The sequence below is a fragment of the Tupaia chinensis genome, unplaced genomic scaffold (genome assembly GCF_000334495.1).
Source record: "Tupaia chinensis unplaced genomic scaffold, TupChi_1.0 Scaffold000258_1, whole genome shotgun sequence".
NCBI classification, from domain to species: domain Eukaryota; kingdom Metazoa; phylum Chordata; class Mammalia; order Scandentia; family Tupaiidae; genus Tupaia; species Tupaia belangeri.
In genome coordinates, this window is record NW_006159738.1 from 1009172 (window position 1) to 1024754 (window position 15583).

The 15583-nt window shown below is 53.5% G+C and overlaps 1 protein-coding gene across 1 annotated transcript in view; it reads left to right on the plus strand.

Annotated features, from left to right (window-relative positions):
• The window catches only part of PITPNM2 (phosphatidylinositol transfer protein membrane associated 2), a 79735-nt gene that overhangs the window by 27540 nt on the left and 36612 nt on the right, over positions 1 to 15583 (plus strand). Inside the window, exon 2 of the mRNA XM_014588089.2 lies at positions 10466 to 10637. Within this exon, the coding sequence (XP_014443575.1) occupies positions 10560 to 10637 (78 nt within the window). The 5' untranslated portion in view covers positions 10466 to 10559. The remainder of the gene's footprint in view (positions 1 to 10465; positions 10638 to 15583) is intronic.

Below are 15583 nucleotides of genomic sequence, written 5' to 3' on the forward strand. Positions count from 1 at the left end.
ATGTGCAGGGGGGGGCGTCCTGTGCCAGCGCCAGCCCCCTGTACATCTGGGCTCTCCGCCTGCTGCGTCTGAGGGCTCCCCCTGCACACCCGAGGACCCGGTACTCTCTTCCCAAAGGGCGTCTGTTCGTAGGGTCAGCAGGCTCCTGGAGGCTCCGACCCTCCTTCCACAGGAGCAGGGCGGGGTGCTACCGAAACGGGCGCCTGTGGGGAGGTGACGCAGGGAGCATGGGAGGCCCTGAGCAGCCCTGGGTGCTCTCTGGTTTGTGTTTCTCTCCAAACAGCTGAGTCCCCAACGTCACTTAGCTGGAAGGGCCAACCTTGTCTCAGCAGCTCAGCCCTGGAGGCTGGTGTGTTGATGGTCGCAGTCAGAGGCCAGCAGGGTCCCCGGGGGACCCAGGTCGGAGGCCCAGCCCGCTCCCGGCACTCCTCTCTAAGGCTCTGGGTTTCCATCCTGTGTCCTCTCATGCAGCGCTCTGCCCTTCCCACCCACTCGCACTTACTGTGCAGACGGCCAGGGCCAGGGAGCAGGAGTCCCCAGGACAGGCTCCCTGAGCTGCGCTGTCCCGGAGCCCCGTGTGGCACTGCCCTGCCGCTTCCCTGGGGCTGTGGTGGGACCGCAGTGTTAGAGATGAGATGCTTCAACCCCGCCCCCACACTCCCGGCCCTGCAGAGCCATACGCCCTGCCGCACCCCAGGCGGCACTGTGCCATGGGGTCTGGTGACAAGTCCCGCAGTGGCTTGGCAGTCGCCCCAGCTTGGCACTCTGGTTGCACGATGGTGAGATTTATGGGCTTCTGTGGGATTTTGGGTGACTGCAGTGGTGACCAGGGCTCTGGGGTTCTCTGGGGCCCCCCTTTACTGTTCAGAGCAGGGCAAGGGGAGGAAGAGGCTGTGTCCTGCTCAGAGGGGTTGAAGTCACCAAGTGGGATGGGACCTTAGGGTTCCATCCTCCCGCTCGAAGCTCCCTGTCCTGGAGTCAGGTCCGTTCCCACCCACCATCTCACCCTGCGAATCCCCAGGCCTCGATCTCCCGCTCTGTGCGGTGAGGGCTGGGCTGGAGCTGGGTCCTTGACCTGTTCCCAGCCCAGAGCCCCTCAGATCAACCTCCGGGGGCCCTGTGTCCATCAGACCGAGGTGGGCCGCTAGGAGGACCCTGGGGACGTGCTGGTGCCACCGTTAGCTCCAGGGCACAAGGAAGCCACCTCCTGAGCATGCACCCCGGGCTGGTCCCTGCCCCTCCCCCAGGTCCCCTCAGAGGACCCTTGGTCCCCTCCCGCTTATCCCAAGATGTAGGCTGTGGGTGGCGACAGGGCCTTGCCCTGCTGTGGCTGGGGAGAGAGTGCCTTTACGAGGACCCCAAGGCCCCTGGTTGGCAACCGGTCGTTTTGGGGAGCAGAGAGCGGGGGGGCTTTCCTAGAGCCAGAGCAGAGAGACCTGAGGGAGCCCGACGGGGCCTCGAGCCCTCAGGCCTGACCGCGGCACCCGCTCCTCCCCACCAGCCTTCCCACTGGGCAGGCGTGGAGCAGCTTCCAGACGCGAGAGCCAGACACAGCTGAGCTGCACTTGGGCGCTCCGTCATCGTCTGCACAGCCTCACTCCTAGAGTCCGTCCCTGACGTCAAACCCGCTAATCGTGGAAAGCAGATTAAGTTCTGTAAACTCAATTCTGCTCTCCCTCCCAATCAGGGTGCTCCATGTGGCTCAGCTCGACTCCCTGCTGGGTCTGCCCTCTTCTGAGCCAAACCTAATAATCCACCTTAGGTCTTCGCCAAGCCTCCAGCCTGGCTGCCCGCCCCTTCGGGCCTGCCTGGACCCGTCCCACCTAAGGTCTGGAAGCTCAGGAACACCCTTGTGCCCACAGCCTAGGAGGCCCCTGGAAGCCTATGTTTCTGCGGGACGCCATGTCCTTAACTCCTGGGGACGTCCCCTCACCCCCCTCACCCCTGCTGGCACCCGAGCCCTGGTCTACACCGGGCTGTACCTTGCACCTCGTCCGGGCCTGCCCGTTTGCCCAGTGGCCAGCCTGGTCACCTTCCAGGTGGCCTCTACTCTGAAACGGTCTGGCCCTGTGGTTTCTTCAAAGATGCCAAAGAGGCCCCGTTTCTGTGGTGCAGCCCGTAGTGTGTGGGACTGCAGAGGTGTAAGCCACATGCTGAGCAAGGTTCGAGTCCCAGCCCAGTCCGCCCGCACGTGCACAGGTAGGTGCGCATGCGCGTGGCTGGGTCCCGGCAGGCTGGAGGCCAGGGAGGGGACCTCAGCTCAGGGGCTTCTCGCCGTCCGTCCTTCTGCGTGCTCAGACCTGCTCTCTCACATGCTCTACCATGAATAAGGAGAGGACACCTGTGAACATGGGGTGGGGGCCTTTCTAGGGTCTGAGAACCCTTCGGCTTTTCGAGTGGCCGGGGCCCAGGGCGGGGTCCCTGGAGAGGCCGCGTGAATGTGCACGTGGCAGACACCCAGACCCCTTTTCTGCCTCCCCTCGCCAAAGGGCCTCTGGAGACCCGTATTTTTCTTTTCCCTCTCACTGTGCCAGGTCCCCAAAGCTGCCCTGTGGAAAGCAGTGAAATATAATTCTGTCTAACCCATCACGACTCCAGCAGAGACAAAATGAAATGTGTCTGTCTCGCGCCCAGGCAGCCGGAGTGGGTGTAATGAGGTTGTCTGAGTGAGGGTTCAGCTGCCGGCTGAGGGGCTCAGGGGACAGGCAGACACATAAGTCACACTGCTTCTCTAGTTAGGGGAGAGTCTGCCTGGTCTCCCCCGCCCCAGCCTCGATCGGGAAGACAGAAGGAGGACCCTGACTTGCCCTGCAGGTCCATGCCTGCTGTATGGCCAGCCAGCACCCACCGTAGGGCCACGTTCCCTTCGAACCTCTCTGCCCAGCATCGGACAGTCTTTCCCTGAGGCCAGAGGGTTTAGTGCCTGCATCTGGGAGTTGGCAGCCCAGCCAGAAAGCCCATGGGCCCTATGTCCCCGGGGCCCCCTTCCAGACCCTGCTAGGAACTGGCAGTGCCTTCAGCTCATCTGTTAGAGTTAGTGAATGGGTTAGGGCTCTGTCCTGCTCGAAGCTCCAACCTGGAGTCAGGGTCCCATCCCTGCAGAAGTGCAGGGTATTAAGTCAACATGCAAAGATCTGCGGTACTCCGATCTGCTAGTAATGAATAATCTGAAAGGGAATTAGGAGCCTGCCCTGCGGCCTCGTGGTTAAGGCAGCCAGGTCCCACAGGGCCAACCATGTGATTTCAGTCTCGGTCCCAGCAGGTCAGAAAACACGCAGGGCACACGTGTGTATGTCTAACATCCCAACAGGATGGAGAAATGGGGACTCCTGGGGACCATGCCCCTTAAGGAGGTGCTTTCTTCCTCGCCCTTTCTGTTTCTTTCTAGTGAATGCATCTGCCCTCCAACAAATTAAAGAAAAAGAGGAAAAGATAAGAGATTAGGAAAACAGCTCCATTAATAATAATATCCAAAAATGAGTGCTCTGCCTCGTTGCCCAACACTAGCTGAGAGCTGGTCGGCACTGGGCTGAGCGCATTACGTGAGTCATCTCGGGTAGTCCACAAGACAACCCAGCGAGGTGGGTTTTGTAAAAGAGAAAGACAAAGGATCATCGAGGGTAAGCAGTTTGCTCACAGTCAGAGCTAGGAGGTGGTGGACGGCCTGGCATACTCCAAGTCCATGGTCGCCATCACTGCACTAACTGCCCTTCCCTGGCCATTTGAGCGTGTGCTGCTCAGACTCTGCCGCCGCCCTGTGAAAGTCGGGTGCTATAGGAAGAGTGTAAGTAGAGAATGCTTCCAATTCCACCAGTCCGAGATAACCCCCACTCGACAGCCCCCAGTGCACATTTGTCACAAACTTGATATACAATCAAACACACAGAGTAGTTTTAAATTGGTTTGAAAATACATATGTTTTTTAAATAAAAATGTAATCAATTCAATTTTATTTGAATTTGAGGAAAGTCAGTTCTATCTATTTGTATGTACCTGAAATGAAATGGAAAGGAATTGCTGAACTGCAGGAAAAAAATTCTTTATAATAATTGATGAAATTTCCTAAAACCTTAAAGGGAATGGGACCAGCAGATGGCATAATGGTTACATTGCTGGACTGCCATGTAGTCAACTGTGGTTTGAGTCTCAGACCCAGTGACTTAGAAAAAGCACGCCAGGTACATGTATGTGTGTGTGCCCAAAATCCCGAGAGGAGAATGGAGGAGAAGGAATTGCAGCATGGCCATCCCCTAATTGCCATTGTAGCCATTTTCAGGTATATAAATCCATGGAATTAGTTATGTTTACAATATGTATAACTTTCATCACTGCTATTTTTAAATCTCTTTCATCACCCAAGTCATACAGTATAGGTCCACTGCCCTAAGAGTTCTGCCTATTCATGCCTCACTAACTTTTGTACCTACAAAGTGAATCAACTTTTAAGGTATGGAAACAGACAAAGTTATATTTCCACCTCTGTTCTTCCAGTCCCAAGTTTTGTTAGTTATATTATTATTTGTGTACATTGGTTTTTATATTCTATTCAGTAACAGTAATTATCATGATTGCAAAAAAAAATCAATCCAGTATTCATCAGGATTTCTCCATTGATTAACTCATTTTTATTGATCTTTTGGCTGGTTAGAGTTTAGCATGTTAATTTTTACAAAAAGACTTTCCAGGGAGCCAGCAGGTGATATAGTGGTTAAGACACTGGACTCCCCATGAATGACCATAGTCCGAATCCCAGACCTGGTGGCTTGCTTTCCCACTTTCTCTCTCTCTCTCTCTCTCTCTCTCTCTGGTCAATTTTTAAAATAATAATAAATAAAGTAATTCTTTTTAAAAATAAAAAATTTTCAGGCCTGGCAGATGGCATGGTGGTTGTGGTGCTGGACTCCCACATGGCCGACTGTGGTTCAAGTCTTGGACTTGGTGGCTTGCTTTCTCACCTTCCCTTTCTCTCTCTCTGACTCTCTCTGGTCAAATTAAAACAAAAATAAATAATAATGACAAAGTTTAAAAGTAAAAGATTTTCTGGAAGCCTAAGTCCCTGCACTCATGTTTCAGAATGTTTATTTTGTACTTAAAGGACAGTTTAGCTGGGTATAAAATTCTGGTTCCTAATTTCTTTCTCTTAGACTTCGGTAGATATTGCTCCAATGGTTTCTTAATTTTTGGATTGCTGTGAGACATCTGAGTCTCTCCAGCCTACTCCCCATGCACCTCCTAGTTCTATGGTTCTTTATGCTTTAAGGTCAGTAACATTTTTAGGATGTATCTTGCTATTTCTCATGCCATCAGTATTTCCTGGGATGCAGAATGCTAGTCGATTCCTCTCTGATGGTTATTATTTAACTATCTTCTAGATAGCAGTGTGTGGAGAATGTAAGGAACTGTTTACAGCTGCATTGGGGCTATTATCTGAAAGGCTCTTCCCAGAACCATTGTTTCATTCTTTGCCCAGAGATTCCATCTCTCTCAGGTTCCATGGGTCATGAGGTCACTGCACTTCACAACAATGCTCTAGGTCTATGACTATCTCTAGTATGATCCACACCTCACTGCCTCTGGCATCTCCCTTACCTGGAAAATGGGATTCTGCCATAGACATAGTGAATTGGCATGATTTCTCCATCAGTGCTCCCACCTTTTCCATCCCACAGTGTAAAATTGTATCTTTGCATCTATCAGATTATTCAGTGGTATTATCCACATTAGCCCTAAATCAGAAATTACCCAAGTTCCCATTAAAATAGAATGATTAAGAAGCTGGCCTCATGGTCAGAAGAAGACAGACATGCAAGAGCACACACTGCATGTCTCCATATTCTGAAGGTAAAAGGCCGTGGGGTGGTGGTTGTCTATGGTTGGGGGATGTAACCAGAAGGAATAAATGGAGGCATCTGGGGCGGTTGATTTTACGTTTCTTGATGTGGGTGCTGATTGTATGGGTGTATTTAGTTGGTGAAAATTCATACTTACAATATGAATTTTCATATTGTGTACTTGTTCGTATGTACTAATACTTTAATTTTAAAATTAAAAATGTAAAAATCAGGGAACATCCACAGCCTAGATTCCATCATTCTTTTTTTTTTTTAAAATGATATCATTTATTAGACTATAAAAAAATTAAACACCTAGGGATAAATTTAAGAAATATGTGCAAGACCTGTACACAAAAAATCATAAAAAGTGTTGACAGAGAAGATACCATCATTCTAACAGAAGGGTGTGGCTGTGTCTTTCAGTGGTTGGTATTTATTGGAAGTCCAAGGTGGTGCGTGTTTCTCAGGGCATCCCCTCCTTTTGGCTTAGACCTCCAGCTGGTGCCCTTCAAGGTTTGTGGCTTGGGGGTGCAGCAGTTTCCTCATTTTCTCATTGATGCTGATGGTTTTCTGCTTTCAGTAGTTGTTTTATTTCGAAATAGGACAGAGGAACAGAAATGTTCCACCCGCCACCACTGACGCACATTGGGTGTGCCAGTGCAGGTGCCTCTGGGAGGAAACGGGCCTGACTTTGCTCCTTACTGAGTAAAGGCCAGCACCAGGGCGCCTCCCAGTGTGGCTAGCACTCAGACATCTCTCATAACCATTTCTCAGGGTCTGCTCCTCTGCCAGGAGCATTCTAAGTGGGGGCTGAGTTCTGCAGGCTTCCCAAGGAGGAGCCCGGCAGGCGTGGGGGGAACCAGCTGTCAGGGGCTGCCTTGCACGAGGTGATGGCTCCCATGTAGAAATGCTGGTTGTGCAGCCTGGCACTTCATGGTCATGCCTCGTCTGGTGTGTGTAGAAAAAGGGTGCCCTGGCAGCAGTGACGCTCTTGGTCCATCCAGTCCCACTCTAATGCTGAACTTGGCAGACACGTGGGTGGGCAGTCACATGAGGCTTCCTCACCTCGTCCTCCTCGCCCTGCTCCCAGCTCTGCCAGGCAGATCCCAGGACCAGAAGCCCAGTCTCCACTTCCAGGAAGCCCTTCCTCCATGTCCCCTGGACAGAGGATGAATCAGCACTGGGCCATGCTTGACCTGCACTTACCTTGTCTTGGTGAACCTCTTGGCGTTACCCCCTTTACATGTGGAGAAACCGAGGCTCAGCAGATACAGTAGATCCCAGGATCCCTTGTCCTGGGAGCTTTGCGATCTGCTCCAGACTGACCCCACACACGTGCTCTGCTTGCCTTCTGAGTCCTCGCAACACAGAAATGCCGGTTGTCCCCTCTGGTCCTTCAGTGTGTCTCCCGTCTAGCTCCCTGTTCACTCCCATGGCGTCTTAGTTCCTCGTGAGCAGAGACCAGTTGCTGTTCTTGAGCTCAGCGTGCTGTGGCATTGGATCCTACGCGTCCGCAGTGTCTGATGGTCCTCAGAACCGGCCCCACCCCACCCAGAGGGTAGGAGAGCTGAGGGCCTCTGGGTCTGTGTCCCCTCTTCGTCGCTGTCCTCTGCCTGTGCACAGGGATGTAGACACCACCTGCGTGGTTACAGCCCACCTGCAGCTCGTCTCTGGGGAGTGTCATTGCATACTTGTCCCAGACACGTGCATGCAAACTTCTGACATCTGAGACCCTGGCCAGTGTCTGGATGCTCGCTTGGGCTCTGTGATGTCACCCTGGCTCCTGTCCCTACATGTCACGTGAGGAGATGGAGACGCTAAGGAATAAGCTTAGTCCGGCACTGAAGGTCCTGCCTCATTCCTGACCTGTGTGCCCGGTGGGCCTGGACAGCTGTCTGATTTGGGTGCAAATTCATGTGGAGCATTAAGACCCACAAAAGGGGACCAGGAGATGGTGTAATGGTTATGTCGCTGAACTCCCATGTAGGCGGCAGTGGTTCAAGTCCCATACCCGGTGGCTTACACTCATGCCAGGCACATGTGCGTGTATGCCCAAAATCCCAAGAGGAGAATGGGGGAGAAGGGATTGTGGTGTGGCCATCCCGCCGGGGGCGGGGTTCTCACTTTGTCTCTCTGCCTCTCGGGTGAGCACACATGCCCTATAGCAAAAATCCCTCTCTTAAAAAGACCCACAGAGGGTGGGTTGCTTAGAGTTTCTGCAGACCATCTGGAGACTGTCTGACCTCTGTGTTGTTTAGGTGATGGCGCGGACTTGCTCACAGCCGCTCTGACTCATGGCAGTTACCCTGCCTTGCAGTAAAGGAGCTCAAGGTGGCGGGGCGCTGTGTCACACGAACACACTTCGTGCCCACGTCCCCTTCTGTGACTCCTGTGGTGCCTTCCAGGCTGGGCGCTTCTGGGGCTTTAATGAGGAAGTATGTGGAAAAGCTTTGGGGGGGGATCGTTCCCATAGCCTGACGGTTAAAGGAATGGTAGCCCACATGGCTGACTGTGGTTCGAATCCCAACCCGGGCAGCTTGAAAAGCATACCAGGTATGTGTGTGTGTGTGTGTGTGTGTGTGTGTGTGTGTGTGTGTGTGTGTCTGCATGTCCCAAATCCCAACAGGAAGGAGAAATGGGGAAAAAAGAAAAAGAGGTTGCAGCGTGGCCATGCCCCCAGGAGGGGTGCTCTCTCCCTCTCCCCCCACCTCTAATTCTGCTGAGTGCATAAGTCTTCTGGCAAATTTTTAAGAAAAGAAAAAGCAATTGGAAGTGAGAATTTTGATTGGGCCGGCACTGCTCCCTGCTGTGAAGAAGTCAACAATACGGGGCTCTCTCTTACCCGCTTCCACGATCTCTCGGCCTCCATCCCTCTCCCTAAGTAGCAAACCTGGCCGCCCGCCCGCCTTCCTGAGAGTTCTGGTAAACACACTTCCCTCAGCCGGGCTAGCTGCGCTGGTTGATGCGGAAGTGCCCTGAACAGATCTGTGCCCCAGGGAAGCTGCCGGCCGGCCGGGCTCTGCGTCTTAGCGCTCAGCCAGTGTCCTGCTGCAGCCCACGAAGCCTCACCCTCACTGACCGCCGTCCTTGGACTATCCTGATTCTGCCACTGCCCATCTCAGAAACCTTCACTCAGCATTTAGCGTATAAGCTCTGGAGCTAGCAGACGCTATTTCCAGCAAAGCCCCTGCTGGCAGGACTTGATTCCCCGGGGGTTTCATCCCCTGATAACAGAGTGAGCCTCCTCCGAGCCCTGAGTTGTTACTGATGTGTTTTTGAACCTGTTTCTTTAGGTGCATATGTTCATCAAACATAGCGTTTGCCATCTTAAGCAGAAGTTGCTGTGAGAGCACTGTGTGCTTAGCTCTCTTTTAATGTTTATTTCTCTCCTCTGTGAGAGACAGACAGACAGAGAGACAGCTCCCCAGCAGGGCCGGGTGCACTCGGAGGTCTCCAGATGCTGGCCCAGGACCTCCCCGTGGGCCAGCCTTGCAGAGAGCAGTGCTTTAGCAGTGTGCCCACACGGCCCCACTGTTGATCTCTTCTCTCTCTGAGACTCGTCCGGCGTCAGCGATAGAACAGGTGCCAAGACTGGCCCAAAGCCAAACCTAGGATCGCTCCGTCTTCTCCCCGGACGGAGGGAAGCTGCTTGCAGCTGGGGGCGGGAGCAGAACTAAGTGTCCCCACGTGAAAAGATTTGCTTCGTTTTGTTTTCGGTTTTTGCTGCAGGGCACTTGTGCTTACTGGAGAGAGACAGAGAGAAGGAAAGTGAGCAGTCACCCCGGGGGGATGGCCAGGCCACAATCCATCCCCTCAATTCTCCTCTTGGGGTTTTGGGCACGCACGCACACGCCCAGTGTGATTTTCAAGGCACCGGGTCTGAACTTGAACCAGAGAACTGGCTATGTGGAACCCAGCGCCTCAACCACCATGCCAACTGCTTAGCTGTCAGCTTCTCACACCTGTTTTCTATAAATTCAGTTGGATCTGCGTTTCAGTCTGTCCTGTCACTAGTAACAGAAAATGCCTCTGTCTGGGTAATTTATAAAGCAGGTTTATTCAGCTCACCCTTTGCAGGTCCGGGTCCAGGAGCCACGTGAGGGTCTTCAGGCTGTGCCACAGCGTGAGGGACAGGGGTGCATGTGTGCATGCCTGTGGGCCTCTGTCTCAGTCTCTCTTATAAATCCACCAGCAGTCAATCACGGCCCTGCCCCTAATGACCTCCAACCTGTCCGCCAGGAGTCCCCCTTTCAACTCCATAGTTGGGTTAATCTTTCATCTTAATCCCGTCACAGCCAGAGCTCACCCTGTGACCCTTGGGAGACATTCAGACTAGCCTCTGCCTTCCCCACCACCTGCCATCTTTACTGACTGCGTCAGCAGGCCTGCCTCTAGAGTCCCGGGGACACTGAGGCCGCAGTTTCTGAGGCTGTGAGTAAGCAGGCGCACTGCGCCCTCCCCGGCCCCACTGGCACGGTGCCAGCCTGTAGCCTCCTGTGGCTGTTGGTGGGTCAGAGCATTTGCACACGGCCTCGCTGAAGGGACACGAGGACACTGGCCGTCCCTGTGCCGTCATAGCCAGCAGCCTTTGCAGACGGTGATGCCCCCCTCTCTCTCTCTCTCTCTCTCAGGGGTCCTTGGTGAAGCTTTTCATGGTCATTTAAGGAGCCTCGCCTAGAAGTCCCCAGCGGCCATCCCCGTCGACGGGAAGGCTCGGGCTCCAGGATGATTATAAAGGAGTACCGGATCCCTCTGCCGATGACCGTGGGCGAGTACCGCATCGCGCAGCTCTACATGATACAGGTGGGTCGGGCGGGGCGGGCCCAGCGTCTGCCCTGCGGGCTCCTGGCAGAGGTCGGAATCGCCCTGGACGTCGAGCGTGCGAGTGTGATGCCAGGGCAGTGGTGCACCACTGGGCGCTGCGTCCCTGGGCCACTCCGCCAGCACCGTGTCCTCGCGCTTAGACGCTAACGCTCCCCCGCTGTCAGCAGCCGTCCTCACGCGGATCCAGGCCTTAGCCCACGTCGGAGCTGGGCCTGCCATCACGAAGTCCTGTAGACTGAGGGGCTGCAGCGACAGAAACGTGCTTCCACACAGTTCTGGGGGGCCAGACGCTCCGGTCAGGGCCTGCCAGATCCGGCTTCCGCTGAGGGCTCTGTTCCCGGCTTGCACACGGCCTCCGCCTCCACTCCACCTCCACTATGTCCTCACGTCGTGGAGCGAGAGCACTCCGTGGCCTTTACTCTTACGACGCCAATTCTGTCGGGAGGGCCCCACCCTCGTGACCTCATCTAACCCACTTAACGGCTGGCCCTCCGTGGCTGCAGCTTCGTGTCCGCAGGCTCGTCCCCCAGGGATGTGGCCAGGCCGTGCTGTTACGAAACGGGAGGAGATGGACCCTAGGGCGATGCCGAAGTCTGTGTGTTTTCTTTTCACTCGTATCTGATGCCAAGATTCCGTACGAGTAACCCAGAGAGGGTGTAAAGCCTGGGAGGGTGTGTGTGTGCGCACGTGTAACATGCATGTAATGCGTTTTGTATATCTATACATGACTTGAGAGTCCAGGAGGGTGTGTGTGTGCGCACGTGTAGCATGCATGTAATGCGTTTTGTATATCTATACATGACTTGAGAGTCCATAGACTCTGGTACCCACAGGGGATCCTGGGACCAATCCCTTGCAGACACCGAGGGACAACTGCCCCTTCCAAAGCCCCAGCCCCCAGCACGATCACACCAGGGACTAGGGCTTCAGTGTAGGAATCGGAGAGGCCACGTTCTTCCTGTGACACCCCATCGGACACGCAGGAAGGTGGGAGGCCCAGAGAAGTCGGGCAACTGACCCAAGAGTACACAGCCTGGCTCCTGGCCCCCGGTCCACGCGCTCCTCACCACCCTGGCTGCCCAGAACGCAGCAGCAGCGGGTGTATGGCAGTCACAGTCACCAGTGAGTGAGGATGGCAGGTTCCTGTGGTGTGCCCAAGAACGTCACCCTCTCCCCAGGGACCTGCTAGTGCCTCGCCAACCTCGGACACAGGATCAGGAGTCCCAGGACCTGCCCAGGACCCCGTCCCACCTCCTCAATCTCAATGCCTGTCCCTCTGCCCAGCCTCCAGCTCCCCTCCAGGGCAGGGGGTCACTGGGCCACCCACGCTGAGCCCCCCAAGCTACCGGAACCACGAGTTCATACTAGACGAGGCGGCCCCCTTGGTCCAGCCTCCTCTGGGCCGCGGTATCACAGAGCTGGCCGTGCAGGGCCCTCATCCCCCCTTCCGGTGTGCCCGGGCAGGCAGGGGTCCCAGGGTCAGCCTGTGTCAGGAGAGGTGGTTTCCCTCTGGGAAGAGCTTGAAGCCACACAGCCCCCCCACGCGGAGGCTTGGCCAGGAGGAGCAGTGGAGGTGGGCTCAGCCTCTCTGGGGGCTGTCTGCTCTGAGCTGCTTCAGAAGCGCCACTCAGCTCCCTCTTGAGCCACTTACCCTTAATTATTTCTCGAGAGCAGGGAGCCGGGAGAGAGGATGAGGCTTAAGTCAGCCCCTCGCCCCAAGTACTTTGGAAACAGCTCAGCCCATCTGAGGACCAGGCGGGCCTGCCCAAGCTTCTCAACGCCCCCGGGCTGGGAGGGGCCCCGACACGTGGGCAGCCCACAGCTCCACGGCGCCCCCGGGGTGGTTGGCCAGGACCCAGAGGACCAGCGTCTCGGGGAACCTGACACTTTTCTGCTTCTGGACGCCCGAGCACCTGCCGCGTCACCCTCATTTGAGTGGGTTTTGAGCGTCTGCCCTTGCACCACTATTGCGCGGAGCCGTTAAGCCCCGGGCCCTGTGTGCTGCTCCAGCCTCGCTCCGGCGGCCGGGCGCATCGTCAGGCTGACACGCGGCATCTTCCACGAGCCTCGACCCCATTAGTGAGTGGTGGCAGGTGGAGGTGGTGCACTTGTACACCTGCTGTCTGGGAAGCTGCCCAAAGATGGCCCCCGTGATGCTGTCACGTCGCCATGGAGACACGAGGGGCTGAAAGTCACCAGCACCTCAAACACGGGTGCGCCTACACGGAAGGCTGAGCTCTTGGACCCTGGGAAGGTATCTGGGCACCCTGCTCAGGCAGGGCCACCGAGGCTAGACCTTGGTGGCGACAAGAGGCAGATGGGCTCTGTCCGTTTCGTTTGGTAACGGCGTTACTGAGTTATGGGACACGCCACGTGGTTCGCCCATGAAAATGTGCAGTCCGTGGTTTCCGGGCCTCCGCCGGGTTGAGTAGCCGTCACCACGGTCCACTCTAGAACATGTTCGTGACCTCGAGTCTCTGCATTTTCACCCCACCCCCAGATAACCAGTAACCTGCTTTCTCGCCCTCTCAATTGGCCTATTCTGGACATTTCTTTTTTTTTTTAATTAAAGAATTATTTATTTTACTTATTATTCTTTTAAATTTGCTTTAGGGCATGTGCATTCACTAGAGACAGAGAGAAAGAGATATATAGAGAGAAAGAAAGTGAAAGAAAAGCCTCCAGGTCTAGGAATTGAACCGTGGTCAGCCATGAGGGAGTCCAGCACCTTAATCACCATGCCACCTGCTGGCCCCCCCAGACATTTTTTATAGACAGAATCATACAACATATGACATTTGGAGTCTGGCTTCCCTCACTCGGCATCATGCTTTCTTTTCTTTTTTTAAGAATGATTTAAATGTATGTATGTATTTATTTTAATTTGACCAGAGAGGGACAGAGTGAGAGAGAGAGAGGGAAAGTGAGAAAGCAAGCTGCCAGATCTGGGACTCGAACCACAGTCAGCCATGTAGGAGTTCAGTGCCCTGAGCCAGCACGCCATGCCACCGGCTGGTTGCTGGCACGTTTTCGAGGCTCTTTCCCATTGCAGTGAGCGTCAGTGCTTCCCTCTCTGTGATGAGTAACAGTCTGCCGTGTGGATACACCAGTTGGCGTTCCTCCTCACTGCTGAGAGACGTTAGGGTTCTTTCCACCTTTTGGCTATTTGAATGGCACTGCTGGGAGCATTAGTGTGTAGTTTTGTGGGATTCTTTAAAAAAGAATTACTTATTTATTTTAGTTATTATTATTTTTTTTTTATTTGACCAGAATAGAAACAGAGAGAGAAAGGGAAAGGGGAAGCCAAAAATCAAGCCACCAGGTCTGGGACTCAAACCGTAGTTGGCCATGTGGGAATCCAGCACCCTTAACCACCATGCCACCTGCTGGCCCACATTAGAGTGTAGTTTTTATCTGGACATGTGTGTTCCTTTTCTCACCTGTATGCCAGGATTGGAATTGTTGGGTCATGTGGAAGTTCTGTGTTAAAAATTTTTTTTAAGAATTATTGATTTTATTTTATTTATTCATTCATTTTAGTTTAATTTGACCAGAGAGAGACACAGAAAGAGAGAGAGGGGGAAAGTGAGAAAGCAAGCCACCAGGTCCGGGACTCGAACCCTGGTTGGCCATGTGGGAGTGTCCAGTGCCTTAACCACCACGCCACCTGCTGGTTCCCTGTGTTTAAAATTTTGAGAAACCACCGAACTCTTTTCCATGGTGGTTGCGCCGTTTTGCAGTCCCACCAGTAACGTACGTAGGCTTGGGTTTCTCCGTACCCTTAGGCTATTGCCTGTCTTAACCGTCCCGCTGGCTGTGAGATGCTATCTCATGGTTCCCACTTGCATGTTCCTAGTGATCAATGACATCGAGCATCTTTCTGGGTGCTCGTCGCCATTCGTGTATCTCTCTGGGGAGAATCTGTTCCAGTCCAGTGTTAATTTTTTAATCGGATTGCTGTCTCTTTTGTTTTTGTTTTTTGTTTGTTTGTTTTGTTTTGTTTTTTCCCTGAGGACATAGTAGGGCGCGTAGGGCACATGCGCTCACCAGACAGACAGAGAGAGACATAGAGACAGAAAGTGAGAAATCACCCCCCAGGGGGGATGGTCACGCTGCAATTCCCTCTCCTCCATTCTCCTCTCAGGATTTTGGGTACGCATGCACACGTGCCCGGCGTGAGTTTTAAGCCACCGGGTCCGGGACGCGAACCGCGGTCAACTACGTGGGAGTCCAGCGACATAGCCGTTACGCTAACTGCTGGTTCCTGCTGTCTCTTTGTTGAGTTGAATGGGTGTGGGGGGGGTTCTCTGTGTAGTTTGAATACAAGTTCCTTTGAGATTTTTCTTTTTTTAGAATTATTTATTCATTTAATTCCATTTGTTATTATTATTATTATTATTATTATTATTACTATTATTATTTAATTTGACCAGAGAGAGAGAGAAGGGCAAAGGAAGAAAGCAGGCCTCCAGGTCTAAGACCTGAACCGCGGTCGGCCATGTGGGAATCCAGTGCCCCCAACCACCACGCCACTTGCCTGCCTCTAGATACAAGTTCTTTATGAGATATTTACTGAAATTTTCTCCCATTCCGTAAATCGTCTTTTTAATGTCCTCAGGAGCACAGAAGTTATTAATTTTGGTGGCATTTGGTTTATCTTTTTTTTTCGTTTGTTGCTGTGCTTTTGATGTCATGGCTCAAAGCCATTATCTAATCGAAGGTCATAAAGATTTATGCCTGTGTTTTCTTGTAAGAGTTTTCTAGTTTTAGCTGTTACGTTTAGAGGTCATGTTTTTAACGAGCTGTCAGCAGCAGCCAGTAAGAAAGGCGTGTCCGTTTGGGAGCCCATGGGCCAGCACGTTGCCCAGGAGCCCTGCCAAAATCTCTCATGCCTCGGCTGCCTCTGGCCCTCCATTTCCCCAGGC